The 14,911-nt window shown below is 54.4% G+C and overlaps 1 protein-coding gene across 1 annotated transcript in view; it reads right to left on the bottom strand.

Annotated features, from left to right (window-relative positions):
- Positions 1-11,597, bottom strand: part of LOC137457103 (zinc finger protein 721-like) — a 316,030-nt gene extending 304,433 nt beyond the window's left edge. Inside the window, 3 exon segments of the mRNA XM_068168909.1 lie at positions 9,708-10,319; positions 10,321-10,947; positions 11,519-11,597. Of these exon segments, the coding sequence (XP_068025010.1) occupies positions 9,708-10,319; positions 10,321-10,922 (1,214 nt within the window). The 5' untranslated portion in view covers positions 10,923-10,947; positions 11,519-11,597.
- Between the last annotated feature and the right edge of the window lie 3,314 nt (positions 11,598-14,911).

Genomic DNA, 14,911 nt, shown 5'->3' with positions numbered 1-14,911 from the left:
CTGAACTGAAAGCTAACAGAATATTCTACCTTTGATATGAAATAAATAAGAAAGGAGCTTTGTGAGGAGCACTTTGAAATCCTGAAGAAAACCACAAAGACACAAATAGCTCTTAGGGCACTTGGGGATCATTGCCTGAGCCTCACACACTGAGAGGAGACTGAAGGAATCTGACCAAGAAGTCAGAAGCATAACAAAAATTCCTTCAAGTATTAATTGGCCTCACTGAGGGCCATTAGCAACAAAGCCTCCCAGGGGTTGTCAGAGAAGCTCAATGGAGGCCATGATTGAAGGCAGACAAAGGCAAAGTGCAGCTGAACAAATCCTGGCCTTGGTTTAGGAAAGAGAAAGGCCAAGCTCTGACCCTCAGGCCTTGGAAAGGCAGATCCTGAGAGCCTCCAACTAAAACTTCTTCTCAGCAGCCATGGTGGCAGAAGCTGCTGCCAGAAGGAAGAGGATCAAGACCTTGTCCCTGCTGAGCCTTTCAGCCCTGCCAGAGCCCTTGACCATCCCTCCTGCAGGCTGTGCTACCCTGTCCCATGCCTGCAACTCTTTCCCTTCAGGCTGTTGACATCCATCTGGCTTTCCCAGACAGCTCTTACCCTGACATTTCCACACCTTCACTCAGGGATCTCCACTCTTGCTGCCTGCTCCTTGACACGCAAAGGCAGACATCGGCTGCCCAGATTCCTTCCGGGTCACCTCTTGTACCACAGCTCTACACTTTGAGTGACATTGCTTTGTCCTGGCCTCCACTCTGAACCTTTAAGTTGTACTTTCTGAAGGCTTCCTTCTGTGGCCACAATCAAAAAAAGCTCCATCACCTGACACCCCCCTTCAAGCAGGTGCACATCACCCCTGAACCTTCACTTCACCAGGCTAAAGAAGCTCATCAGCTTCAGGTTCTAGATAGAGACTCCAAACTCCATCCAGGCAGATCTCCTAGGGAGGTTCTACAGTACCTCTCCATTCCTCCAGACTAAGGAACTCCACAGCCAGACACCAATATTGCAGATGTGGTCCCAGCAGTGCTGAGTGCATGGGGAGGACAACCTCTGTGTCTGGGTGGCCACACTCCTCCTACCACAGCCCAGCTGCACTTGGCCTTCTACACTCTGCTGAGGCTCTGCTCCATCCCAGGCCAGTGCCCAGGCTTTTCTGCCTGGGCACTGAGCAGAGTCTCCATCTCCAAAGCAACAGCCAAGGCACCTCCCTGCTGCTGCCTTTCTGCTTGGCAGGCCTAGCTCTGGGCCTGCTGCTGGCCAATGATACAAAGGGATTGGCGTTTGCAGTGACCTCACACTCACCTCAGGGCCATGTGGCTCCTCCTGCCCTAGGAGCTCCTCTGCCATCACTGAGGTCCCAATGTTGGTCCAAAGCCTCAGCCTGCATGTGGCCTGGCAGCTGAGCAGGCACAAGAAACCTCTGCAGGGCCTTCCAAAACAGGTCCCTCCTGCTGCCTCTCAGCTTCTCCAGCAGCCACAGCCAAGCCCTGTCCCTGCTGCTGTCCCCTCAGGCCCTCAGGCAGCAAGGAGGTGACAATCCAGCTCCAAGTCTCTTCCTGCAGGGGCCACCAGATGCTTAGGGACAGAGAGTCACACAAGTCCCTTGCCCACCACATGCCTTCTGCTGGCCTGCTAGGGACTCTGGCAGCTGGGAGACCAAAAGCACAGAGGCCAGCCAGGAGCCAGGGGCTGCCCTCTCAGCTGCTGCAGCAAGAAGTGACCTCCCAGACCCTTTCCTGCCCCCTTCCTGCTGCTGCCCTCTCAGCTGCAGAGCCATCAGTGACCTCCCAGCCCCTGCCCAGCCTTGTGGCTGCTGTTGTGCAGAAGATCCTGAGGCATAGCTGAGCTGCCCATGGCATTGCCAACCATCTGCTCCCTGTGTCCATCAGCTGCTCAGCCACAGTCCACCTCCTTCTCCCTTTCCAATGCCATGAGGCTGCTCTGGGAGCTCCCAGCCCCTGCCTCTGTCAGGGGCAAGCAGAGTCATTCAAGGGTAGGAGGGGATGTAAAAGAGGGGTCACAGCACAGAAAGGAGGTTTGGGGGCTGTAGTGTCCAGGGGAAGGCTGAGGGCTCAGAGATGCCTTTGAGGGCTGGTGCTCAGGCCAGGGCTGAGAAGAGCCTCAGGTGTCCTGATGAGGCCAGTCTGAACTGGAAGGGCTTAAATCACAGAATCACAGAATATGAGGGGTTGGAAGGGACCTCCAGAGATCATCCAGTCCAACCCCACTGCCAGAGCAGGATCATCCAGAGCAGGTCACACAGGAACACATCCAGGCAGCTCTTAAAGACTCCAAAGAAGTAGACTGCACAACCTCTCTGGCAGTCTGCCCCAGGGCTCCAGCACCCTCACAGCACAGGAGAGTCTCCTCATGTTGAGGTGGAACTTGCTGTGTTCCATCTTGCACCCATTGCTGCTTGTCCTGGCACTGGGCACCACTGCCAGGAGTCTGGTGTGGTTATTGGTCCAACCAATAACCCTACTGTACAAGGGTCACCCCTAAGCCATATCCCCAAGCACCACATCCAAAGCACCTTGAAGCACCTTCAGGCTTGGTGACTCCACCACCTCCCTGGGCAGCACATTCCACTCCCTGACCACTCTGGATGGGAAAATTTTCTTCCTACTGTCCTCAGTCCTAGCCAGAGGCCATTCCCTCTTGTTCTGTCACTAATGACCTGTGAGAAGAGACCAGCAGCAGCCTCTCCACAACCTCCTTTCAGGTAGTTGTAGAGAGCCAGGAGGTCTCCCCTCAGCCTCCTCTTCTCCAAACTAACCATCCCCAGCTCCTTCAGTTGCTCTTCAGCAGATTTATTCTCCAGGGCCTTCCCCAGCTCCTTGTCCTCCTTTGCCCTGGCTCCAGCACCTCCACATCTCTCTTGGATGGAGGGGCCCAAAACTGGACACAGCACTCGAGGTGTGGCCTCACCAGAGCTGAGTCCCAGGGGACAGTCACCTCCCTGCTCCTGCTGGACACAGCATTTCTGATCCCAGCCAGGATGTCTTTGGGTCTCTTGGCCACCTGGGCACACTGCTGGATCCTATTCAGCTGCTTGTCCATCAGCACCCCCAGGTCCCTTTCTGCCAACAGCTCTGCAGCCACTCTACCTCTGTAGCATTGTTTGGGGTTGTTGTGACCCAAGTGCAGGGCCTGGCACTTGGCCTTCTTGAAGCTCCTCCTGGGAACGTTGGCCATGGATCCAATCTGTCCAAGTCCCCCTGCAGAGCCTCCCTACCCTCATGCAGATCAACTCTGTCACCTAACTTGGTGTCATCTGCTGACTCACTGCTGACACACTCTGTGTCTTCATCAAGGTCATCAATAAAGATGTTAAGCAGAAGTGGTCCCAACACTGAGCCCTGAGGAACACCACTTGTGACTGTCTGCCACCAGCTGGATTTATCTCCACTGAGCACCACTCTTTGGGCCCTTTCACCCAGCCAGGGCAGTATCCAGCAGAGCATTGCTCATCCAAGGCAGGAGCAGCCACTTTTCCCAGGAGAATTCTGTGGGGAGCAGTGCCAAAGGCTTTTGGAAAGTCTAGTGAGAAAATACCCACAGCCTTGCCCTCATCCAACAGTCACTCCTCCTGTCAGAGAAGTAGACCAGGTGGGTCAGGGAAGACCTGCCCTTCATTAACCCATGCTGACTGGGCCTGATCGCCTGCTTGTCCTCTCCAGGACATGTAATGCTGCTGGAGATGCTCTTCTCCATGCCCTGCCCTGCTACCCAGCTCACACTGCCAGCTCTATAGGTTCCTGGATCCTCCTTTCTTCCTTTCTTGGAGCTGAGTGTCACATTTGTTCCTCTCCAATACCCTGGGACCTCCCCAGTGAGCCAGGACTCCAGGTCGATAATGGATAGTGTCTTGGCAACAGAGCCTCATAGCCTCTGTTGGACTCTCTCCAGCAGATCTCTGTCTCTCTTGACCTGGGGAGCCCCATACTGCAGGAATCCTGTTTGGGCAGGAAGGGCCCAGTCTGTACTGGGACAGGATTTCCGAGTGTACTGGGACAATGGCCACTGCTACTGGGAGAGGGCATGGGATCAGCTTTTACTGGGAGGTGTCTAAGACTTTACTAGGAGGCACCAGGGGCTCCTATTAGTACTGGGAGGGAGCCCAGTCTGTACTGGGAGGGCTCAGAGAGGTTCAGTTTGTAGCTGGAGGGGGCCCCAGTCTGAACTGGGAGGGCATCAGGGGATCATTTGCAGGGATGGGTCCTGGTCTGTGCTGGGATGGAATCAGGGTTTCAGGAGATGCACTTTGTACTGGGATGAGACTCAGACTGTGCTGGGAGATGGCAATGGGATCCCATTGGTACCAGGATCAGGCCACAGCTGCCCTGGGATCAGGATATCCCCTTTGTGCTGTGCTGGGTGCAGCTGGGCCTGGGAAGGGGTCCAAGGGATGCACTTTGTAGTGGCACAGGAAACTGTATGGGAGATGGCAAAGTGATGCAGTTTGTCCTGGGATAAGAGCACATCTGAGCTGGGAGGGGTTGAGGAGATGCAGTTTGTACTGAGATAGTTTCATAGTTCATAGTTTCATTCAGGGTTGGAAGGGACCACAAGGATCATCTAGTTCCAACCCCCCTGCCATGGGCAGGGACACCCCACACTACATCAGGCTGGACAGAGCCTCATCCAGCCTGGTCTTAAACACCCCCAGGGACGGGGCCTCGACCACCTCCCTGGACAACACATTCCAGGGTTTCACCACTCTCATGGTGAAGAACCTCCTCCTCACATCTAGCCTGAATCTCCCCACCTCCAGCTTCATTCCATTCCCCCTAGTCCTATCACTACCTGATATCCTGAGAAGTCCTTCCCCAGCCTTCCTGTAGGCCCCTTTCAGATACTGGAAGGCCACAATGAGGTCACCTCGGAGCCTTCTCTTCTGCAGACTGAACAGCCCCAACTCCTTCAGTCTGTCCTCACAGGAGAGGTGCTCCAGCCCTCTGCTCATCCTCCTGGCCCTTCTCTGGACACCTTCCAGCACCTCCACATCCCTCTTGTAATAGGGGCTCCAGAACTGGACACAGTACTCCAGGTGGGGTCTCACCAGGGCTGAGTAGAGGGGGAGGATCACCTCCCTTGCCCTGCTGGCCACACTTCTCCTGATGCAGCCCAGGAGCTGATTGGCTTTGGGGGCTGCAAGTGCACACTGAGAGCTCCTGTTGAGCTTTTTGTCCACCAGCACCCCCAAGTCTCTCTCCTCAGGGCTACTTTCCAGCCAGTCCCTGCCCAGCCTGTATTTGTGCCTGGGATTGCCTCGACCCAGATGCAGGACCCTGCACTTGCTCTTATTGAACTTCATGAGGTTGGCCTGTGCCCACCTCTCCAGCCTGTCAAGGTCCCTCTGGATGGCCTCCCTTCCCTCCAGCGTGTCTGCTGCACCACACAGCTTGGTGTCATCAGCAAACTTGCTGAGGGTGCACTCAATGCCACTGTCCATGTCCCCCACAAAGATGTTGAATAAGACAGGTCCCAGGACTGATCCCTAAGGGACTCCGCTTGTCCCTGGCCTCCACTGGGACATGGAGCCATTGACAGCCACTCTTTGGGTGCAGCCATCAAGCCAGTTCCTTATCCATCTAGTGGTCCACCCATCAAACCCATGTGTCATCAGTTTGGAGACCAGGATGTGGTGCGGGACAGTGTCGAAGGCTTTGCTCAGGTCCAGGTAAATGACATCAGTTGCTCGCCCCTCAGCTATTAATTTTGTCACCTGCTCATAGAAGGCCACCAGGTTGGTCAGGCAGGATTTGCCCTTGGCAAAGCCATGCTGACTGTTCCCAATCACCTCTTCACTATTCTTTTGAGCGAGTAGTGCCTCCAGGAGGATCTGCTCCATGATCTTTCCAGGCACAGAGGTGAGACTGCCTGGCCTGTAGTTCCCTGGTTCCTCCTTCTTACCCTTTTTGAAGATGGGGGCAATGTTTCCCCTTTTCCAGTCTGTGGGGACTTCACCAGACTGCCAGGACTTTTGAAATATAATAGAGAGGGGTTTAGCAACCTCATCTGCCAGTTCTCTCAGTACCCGTGGGTGTATCCCGTCGGGCCCCATGGACTTGAACACTTTCAGGTTCTTCAGATGATCACGAACCTGATCTGCACTTACAATGGGCAGTTCTTCCTCCCCGTCCCTGGCTTTGACTTCCATAACATCAGGAGTGTGGCTAGAGGCCCTTGCAGTGAAGACTGAGGTAAAGAAGTTATTAAGTACCTCAGCCTTTTCCTCATCACATGTGACCATGTCACCATTTTCCTTTCTGAGGGGGCCCACACCTTCCCTAGTCTTCTTCTTCCCCTTAATATACCTGTAGAAGTTCTTAGTGTTCCCTTTAATCTCCCTGGCTAGATTCAATTCAAACTCTGCTTTTGCTTTCCTAACCAGGACTCTTGCTGCTCGGGCAGCTTCCTTATATCCCCCCTGTTCTAGCTGTCCTTCTCTCCACTTCCTGTAGAGTTTCCTTTTAAGTAATAGTGTGTCCAGTAGCTCCTTGCCCATCCAGGCAGGCCTCCTAGCATTCTTACCTGCTTTTCTCTTTGTTGGTATACAGAGCTCCTGGACACAGAGGAGGTGGTTCTTGAATACTGACCAGCTGTCCTGGGTCCCTCTTCCCTCCAGGGCTTTGTCCCACGACACTTTGGCTAGCAGATCCCTGAAGCAATCAAAATCTGCATGCCTAAAGTCTAGGGTCGTGAGCTTGGAATACTTCCTCCTGATTGCCCTGAGGATATTAAATTCAACTGCTTCATGGTCACTGCAGCCAAGGCCGTCTATGAGCCTCACATTGCTTACCAGCCCTTCCCTGTTGGTGAGAACAAGGTCCAGCACAGCACCATTTCTTGTTGGTTCCTCTACCATTTGGAGGAGGAAGTCATCTTCTCTGCAGTCCAGGAACATCCTGGATTGCTGGTGCCTTGCTGTGTTGTCCCTCCAGCAGATGTCCGGGTGGTTGAAATCACCCATGAGGACCAGGGCTTGTGACCTGGAAGCTGCTTCTATTTGCCTGTGGAGGGCCTCATCTGCTTGGATCTGCTGGTCAGGTGGCCTGTAGGAGACCCCCACAGTAATATCTTCTTCCCCTGTCCTGCCTTTAATTTTGACCCATACACTCTCAACTAGCTCATCATCCCTCCCCAGTTGGAGCTCCACTGATTCCAACTGGCTATTGACATAGAGGGCAACACCTCCTCCTCTCCTTCCCTGCCTATCCTTCCTAAAGAGTTTATACCCATCTATCCCTACATCCCAGTCATGGGATTCATCCCACCAAGTTTCAGTAACAGCCACTATGTCGTGGCATCCCAGCAGCACCGTGGCCCTTAACTCATCCTGTTTGTTGCCCAAGCTGCGCGCATTCACACAGAAGCACTTCAGCTGGGCTGGCCCTGTCCTCCTCTTGTGCCAAATCCCCTTGGTTTCCACAGAATGTCCTGGTGGATCATTCGTGGCTTGCCTCAGGGTAGCAAGTTGAGAGCCCTTACCAGCTCTCCTTCTCTCTACTGCTGGTGAGCTGCCCCTCTGTTTGTCACCAGCCAGCAGGAGACTATTAACCCCTTCCCCCTTCAAATCTAGTTTAAAGCCCTGTCAATGAGCCCTGCCAATTCCTGCCCCAGGATTCTTATCCCACTCTGGGACAAGTGTGTCCCATGAGTTGTTTTCAGCTCAGGTGTCTTGAAAACCAATCCATGATTGTGGAACCCAAAGCTCTGTCGATGGCACCAGCCCCTGAGCCATGAATTGATCTGTTGGCCCTTCCTCAGTGTGTCCTCATCCATTGCTGATGTTAGAGGGATGGCAGAGAACACGACTTGAGCCCCTGATCCCTTTAGCATTTACCCTAAGGTTCTGAAGTCTTTCTTAATAGATTGTGAGCCTCTCATTGTTACATCGTCACTGCCCACCTGAAAGACTAGCAGTGGGTAGTAGTCCGAAGGACTCACGAGGTTGGGAATTCTACCTACAACATCTTTTACTTGGGCACCAGGGAGGCAGCTGACCGCTCTATGAAATGGGTCTGGTCTGCATATTGGGCCCTCTGTTCCCCTCAGTAGGGAGTCTCCTATGACGATGACCCTGCGAGGTTTCTTTTCTGGGTAAGCTTTGATGGCTGGCCTGAGGCAACCTGTCATTGGTGCAGCTTCTGACCTTCTTGGGTCCTCGACCTTACCAATGACCTGTTCCTCCTGCAGAGCCTCATACCTGTTCTGTAACTGCACTGGAGGCAGTGTGCTGCTCACAGGAGCAGACTTCCTTTGTTTGCGTTTCTTCCGTCGGGCAGAGACCTGTTCCCATTGGCCCTGCTCATGTGGGTTACTACAGGGAGGTTGAGAATCTTGCTTCTGGGAAGGTATCAAACTCCCTGTTCCCCTAAGTGTTACCCCCGTTCTGGTTTAGAAGAGATTACATTATGGGAATTGTCAATTTTCTGCTTGCCATCTCTTCTAGCTCTTAGCCTTTCCACCTCTTCTTTTAGTTTGACCACCATGCTCATCAGATCACTGACCTGCTCACACCTGAAACAGGAGCTGCTCCCTCCAGCCTCCATGTCGAGTGCCAGGTTCCAGCACTCACTGCAGCCACCTGCCTGAACCTCTGCATGCTTGTGTGTGGTCTCTGTTTGGGTGCCCACTGTCCTTCTGTTAGCCTTTGCTCTAGTGGTGACCATCTTGCAGTAACCACCCTCTCCACACGGCTTTTTTTTTTGTTGTTTGTTTGTTTTTTGGTTTTTTTTTGGTTTGTTTTTTTGTTCTCAAGCTGCCTCTCTCCTCAGCCACGCGCTGGGGTCTGTTTGGTTTGCACACGGTCTCCGCGGCAACCCCTCCCCCAGCTACGTCACTGCCCTCCGGCAGGTAGGCAATCCGAGCCCGCTGCCCCTCCTCCTCTCTTTGGAAAGTCCCAAGCCACCAGCCCCTTACCGCCTGAAAAGCAAGGGAATCAAAGCCAAAAGCCAAACTCCCAGAGCTGCGCTTCTCAAGCTGCCTCTCTCCTCAGCCACGCGCTGTTCCAGCCCCAGAGTGGAAAGCCAACAGAAGCTTTCTGAGTTCTTCCAAAGATCTCCATCAGCTTCCCCCTACACCCTCCAAAGATCCCAAAAGTCAGTCCCAGGACCATCCAAATCCCAAACGTCTAAGATCACCTGAAAGCCCCTACAGAATGCCTCTGAGATGCCCCTCAAGAGTCCTCTGAGAACCTCATTTTGCCTTCCCTCGACGGGGAACACAGCTCCACCCCATCCCTTGGGAGCAAATGCCCTCAAAATTCAGGCATTGAGGCAGAGATATCTGAAATAAAAGCAAACAGACAGGATTTGGGTAACTGTTGGGTTTTATTGAGACAATTGGTCAATGGACAGAGGATTTCTAACCCCAGGGAGACACAAAGCATTGGGGAAGAACCAGACAGACCCTGGCAAAGCCCTGCCCAGCTCCACTGGGAGCTGCAGCTGTGCCGACTCAGCACTGTAATTGTTCTCATTAGCAATAATTGGTGTTCAGAGGGGCAGGAGGTGTTTGTTGCTGCTGGTGTCCCCAGTCCCTGAGAACTGCAAAGGAAAAATAGATGCTTTTGGTGCTGGGAAGGCCTTCTCAGAGGGGTCACGATTACTCAAGAGATTCTAGGTGGATTTATGCCTCCCCTGCAGTGCAGGCTGCTCTCTGGTGTGGGTGCAGCGGTGATGGTTGAGGGATCGCTTCTCGCTAAAGCTCTTACCACAATCAGCACAAGTGAAAGGATTCTCACCAGTGTGGGTGCGGCGGTGAGCAATGAGAGTGCTCCTCTGGCCGAAGCTCTTCCCACAGTTAGCACAGGTGAAAGGTTTCTCACCTGTGTGGGTGCGGTGGTGGCGAATGAGATTGTCCCTACAGCTGAAGGCCTGACCGCACGCAGCACAGCTGAACGACTTCTCGCCAGTGTGCACACCACGGTGCTCCGTGAGAGCTCGCTTGTTGGTGAAGCTCTTGCCGCAGTCAGTACAGCTGTAGGGCTTCTCACCATTATGGATGAGTTGGTGCTGGATGTATCGAGTACTCGTGGTGAAACACTTGCCGCACTCAGCACAGGGGAACAGATGCTCTCCAGTGTGGATGCGGCGATGGATGGTGAGAGTGGAGTTGCGTTTGAAGTTCTTGCCGCAGTCCCTGCAGGTAAAGGCCTTCTCACTGGTGTGGGTGAGGTGGTGTTGCCTAAGACGAGAGAGGTGTCTGAAGCGCTTGCCACAGCTGTCACAAGAGAAGGGCTTCTCTCCAGTGTGAGTGAGGCAGTGCTGGGTGAGTTGGCCGCGCAGGGTAAAGCGCTGACCGCAGTCTACACAGATGAGGTTTCTGTCCAGTGTGGGTGCGGCGGTGCTGGGTGAGAGCGCCGCGCTGGGTGAAGCTCTGACCGCAGTCTACACTGATGAAAGGTTTCTCTCCAGTGTGGGTGCGGCGGTGCTGGGTGAGACCATAGCGCCGGGTGAAGCTCCGGCCGCAGTCAGCACAGGTGAACGGTTTCTCTCCAGTGTGGGTGCGGCGGTGCCGGATGAGCTCAGAGTTCCAGCGGAACCTCTTGCCACAGTCACCACAAACGAAGGGACAAGTGCCAGGTTGTGGGCAGAGGTGCTTCACTAGCTCTGAGCTGCCTGGGAAGCTCTGCCCACACTCAGGGCACTCATTCAGCTCTTTGGGTGACACTGAGGGACCTGCTCTGGCTTCATCCTCCTCCATACATTCCTCCCCCTCATCCTGGTCACTTTCATCATCATCATTATCCTCCTCTTCATAGTTGTCATTCTCAGCATCATCCTCCATCTTGTCCTCTTTTTTCTCCTCATCCTCCTCTCCCTTGGCACTGCACATTGGCTTCTCCAACTTGATCTCTGGGTGCTGCTTCTCCTCCCAGCTCTTGTCTGGGTCCTTCTGTGAGGCCATACTGTGGCAGGAAGGGGTCACAGCTCTGCAATATGGAAGATGGAAGCACCTGAGCCCAGGACCTCAAACCCTCAGATCCTGCCTAGGTCATGACATTCCCTGACTCCCAACACCCAGCTAGAGGAGAGAATGCAGAGGGGACCTCAAACCTTCAGTTTCTGCTACAGTGTGGGCTCAGAATTTTAATACCTGTGCTGAGACCCCAGGTTCCTGTGATCAGTGCCCTGAGGTACCCTGGGGCTTACAAGTGGTCGTGTCCTACTCTCCTCGAGCCTGGTGGCATTGGCAGGGGGGATCCTGGCCCAGGCCCTGTCTTTTGATTTCCCCTGGCTCGGACAATGGAGGCAGCAGCACTGACCAAGGAAGAACAAACCACCTCCAACCTTCTCCCACCACCTTCCAAATCCCAACCCCCAAACATCATCTCCTGCTCACAACTCACCCCCAGCAGCCTGGAGCATTCCTCAACTCCCACAACACCTGATGTGCCTCAAGCTCCTGGAAAGGTGAAATATACTGGGCAGGAGGAGGTGGAGGAGGTTGGGAGCTGCCCTGGGGGCTGGGGTCCTGCTGTTGCCCCACTCTGGGTTTCTTACCTGTTAGGCTGCTCCAAGGGACAGATCTGCAAACTCTGCTCTTCCACAGCACACAGGGGCAGGGATGATGGAGAGGGACTCAGCCCCTGACAGAGAGAAGCAAAGGGCTCAGAGGAGAGTACTGACCTGCAAGGGATTGCTCAGCACTGCCCAGGACCAGGCAGCACAGCTCAGTCTTCCTTGGGGCAGCTCCCAAGCCCAGCAGCACAGCCACAGCACACAGCCAGGGCTGATCAAGATGGGAGGATTCAGCAAGTACAGACTCAGCTCCTTGCCCAGCACACAGCCCCCAGCACACAGCTGCAGGCCAGCACCACAACACAGCTGCCTCCACACAGCCTCTCCCAGGCCTTGCCTAAAGCTTCCTCCCGCTGCCTGCCCAGGGCTCTGCTGCCTGCAGGTGCATTTGACAGCACATCTTGCTCTGGCCACAGCTCTCCTCCCTAGCCCTACCCCCACCACACTCACTCTGTGCTCACCTTTGCCCTGAACACAACTCTGCTGCCCACTCCCCAACAGAAGATCACAGCAGCCCTCAATACACACACAAAGGGAGCTTCATGCTTTCTGGAGGTGCATCAAAGGGGGAAGGGACTTCCTCAGCTTCTTGCTAAACATCTTCAGCCCTCACTGGGATGCTGGAGGAGCCTCTGGCTCCTGCCCAAACCTCACACCTCCACCACCCTTCACACACCTGCAGCCCAAAGAGACTAACTGGAAAGAGTTTGCCTTCCTTCTCTCCCTGACCATTTCTCTCAGCTGTCTCTTTGCAGTTCCCTGGAGCTGCCACTCCACATTCCCAAGAGAAAATGAGGTTGGATGGGAGGGCACAGTGCCCATGGGCTGCTGTTCATCTCCCAGCTGACACAGGCAGAGCTGCAGCACAATTCACTCCTTTCACCTCCTCAAATGCTGCCAGATTCTGCCATTTCCTGCACACACATTTGCCACCTGGGCCCTGCATCCTATCCCCTTCTTGGGGGGACAAGGCCTAATTCCTGCCTGACCACACCCAGGCCCTTCCCTCATTCCCAGCCCATCCATGGCCCTGTGTCCCCCACCTCCACTGCCACTGCAGCTGGAAGGGTGGAGTGGGAAATGCTGTGGCTGAGGAAGCATCTAAGGAACTGGGTTGGAAGCAGGAGCACAAGAATGGAAGGGGCCTGAGACTAAAGGCTGGGATCAGCTGGAGGGCTGAAAGAACAGCACCAAGCCAAGGGGGGGTTACAGATGAGGGCTGGGGAGGGACCCTGCAGACACCTCAGGCAGCAACTCATGAGAGGAAGGGGGACAGAGAGGGAGTGAGACCTCAGGTGACTCCTGCCATGGGGGATGGCTGGGCTGTGTGGCTAGGAGCCCTGAGTGCCTGCTTGGGCTGTGCTGGATGTCAGGAGGGGACAGGGCAGGAGGGTCCTGAGCCAGGCAGGATTTGGGGTTTCAAGCTTCTGGGGTCAGCTGCTGCCAGCACCATTGGAGGTAGGAGCCAGGCAGAGCCACACAGCTGCTGAACTAAGCCCTCCCACCCCCTGCAGCCTTCACCCTCCATCTCTCCATCCATTACTCCATCTCCACTCACTTGCTGCCCTCTAAGAGTCCCCAGGGTCCTACAACATCACCAGGGCTGATCTACACAGCCAGCAGGGCCCAACAGAAATCCCTGGATGACAGCATGGAGGAGAATCCCTGTGGTGGGTGGAAGGCACTGGGATGTCTTACACCAGAGAGTAGAGAACTCAGAAGGGACAGCAGAGTCCAGAGGGACACCACAAAGTGTCATCTAGCTTAGTTCATCCCCACAAGGCCTGCACTCACTCTCTACAAAGGAACAGCACAGGATCTCCAACCTCCTTTGCCCTTCCTCTCTGCTCCCAGCAACATCTTCTGGGATCTCTCTCTGCAGAGGAGCTTTGAGGCCTTGGCAATGCTGCCAACTGCGGCCTGCAGTGGCCTGGCTCACCTGGGAGCTGCCTACCTGAATCTGTAACTGCAGTTCTTGGGTATGGGGGAGGAGGGGCAGAGAGGCATGGGAGAGGGGGAAGGCATTTGGGGCCTGGGCTTCTGGCCTGCTTTGGTGGAGCTCTGGAGGAAGCTTTGGCCTAGGGAGGTTGCTTGGCTCCCGTGGCCCAGGCACACTATGGATTGTTGTGGATTGGATGCTTTGCACTGTAGGATGCAGCTCTGAACAGCACAGCCATGGAAACTGACCAATTCTATCCAACCCTCTGGCCACAGCTTGGCATCAACTCCTTTCACAAGGCTCAAAGAGAGCCTCTCTGCCTCCTGAAACCTAAGGCAATACCCTGCAGAACAAGTTGGAGGAGCTCAAGGGGACAAGCTGCAGAGGGGGCCCAGGGCAACCTCCTGAGCTTCAACAAGAGCAAGGGCAGGGTCCTGCCCCTGGCCTGGCACAATCCTCACAATCAGGACAGGCTGGGGGAGGAGGGGATAGGAAGCAGCCCTGCAGAAAAGCACTGGGGGGTGCTGCTGGACAAGAAGCTGGACAGGAACAGACAGGGGGAGCCTGCAGCCCACAAGGCCAAGGGCAGCCTGGGCTGCACCAAAAGCAGCATGGCCACAGATGGACAGAGGGCCAGCCCCCAAGCTCAGACTCAGATCAAAATGCAGACCCAGATCCCAAGCTCAGACACAGCTACCAACCTCAAGAAAATAAGCTCAGAAGCAGCACCCAAGCTCTCTGCCAGCTCCCAAGCTGAGAGAGAGAACAAAAGTGCAGAATCAGATCCCAAGCTCAAGAACCAGCAAATAAGCTCAGAACCATTTACCAAGTTCAGACCCAGCTCCCATGTTCAGAAGCAGCTCCAAAGTTCAGACCAAGCCCTCAAGCTCAGACCCAGATCAAAAGTATAAAACCAGATCCAAAGCTCAGACATAGCTCCCAAGCCCAGACCAGATCACAATGTAGTCCAAGATCCCAAGTTCAGATGCAGCTACTAAGCTAAGAACCAGCAAATAAGCTCAGAGCCAGCCCCCAAGTGCTAGAATCAGCTCCCCAAGCTCATGAACCAGCACCCCAGCTCAGACCCAGATCAAAAGTGCAGAAGCAGCTCCCAAGCTCAGATGAAACCCCCAGGCTCAGACACAGATCAAAAGTGCTGACCTGGATTCCAAGCTCAGATGCAGCTAACAACCTCAAGAACCAGTAAATAAGCTCAGAAGCATCTCCCAAGCTCAAACACACCTCCCAAGCTCACAGCCAGTCCTCAAGCTCACAGCCAGATCAGAAGGGCAGAACCAGATCTAAAGCTCAGTTGCAGACAGCAAGCTCAAGAATCAGCCTCTAAGCTCACCCCCAGCCCCCAGGCTCAGAGCCAGTTTCACAACTTTGCTTATTTCAAGTTCCCTTCATTGCACTTCTGCTAAGTGTCCAAATTC

This window comes from Melanerpes formicivorus, unplaced genomic scaffold (genome assembly GCF_026170545.1).
Source record: "Melanerpes formicivorus ecotype bairdi unplaced genomic scaffold, bMelFor1.0.p_v2 SCAF_159, whole genome shotgun sequence".
NCBI lineage: Eukaryota > Metazoa > Chordata > Aves > Piciformes > Picidae > Melanerpes > Melanerpes formicivorus.
The sequence above is the reverse complement of the archived record's forward strand: the minus strand, read 5'-3'. Positions and strand labels throughout refer to the sequence as shown.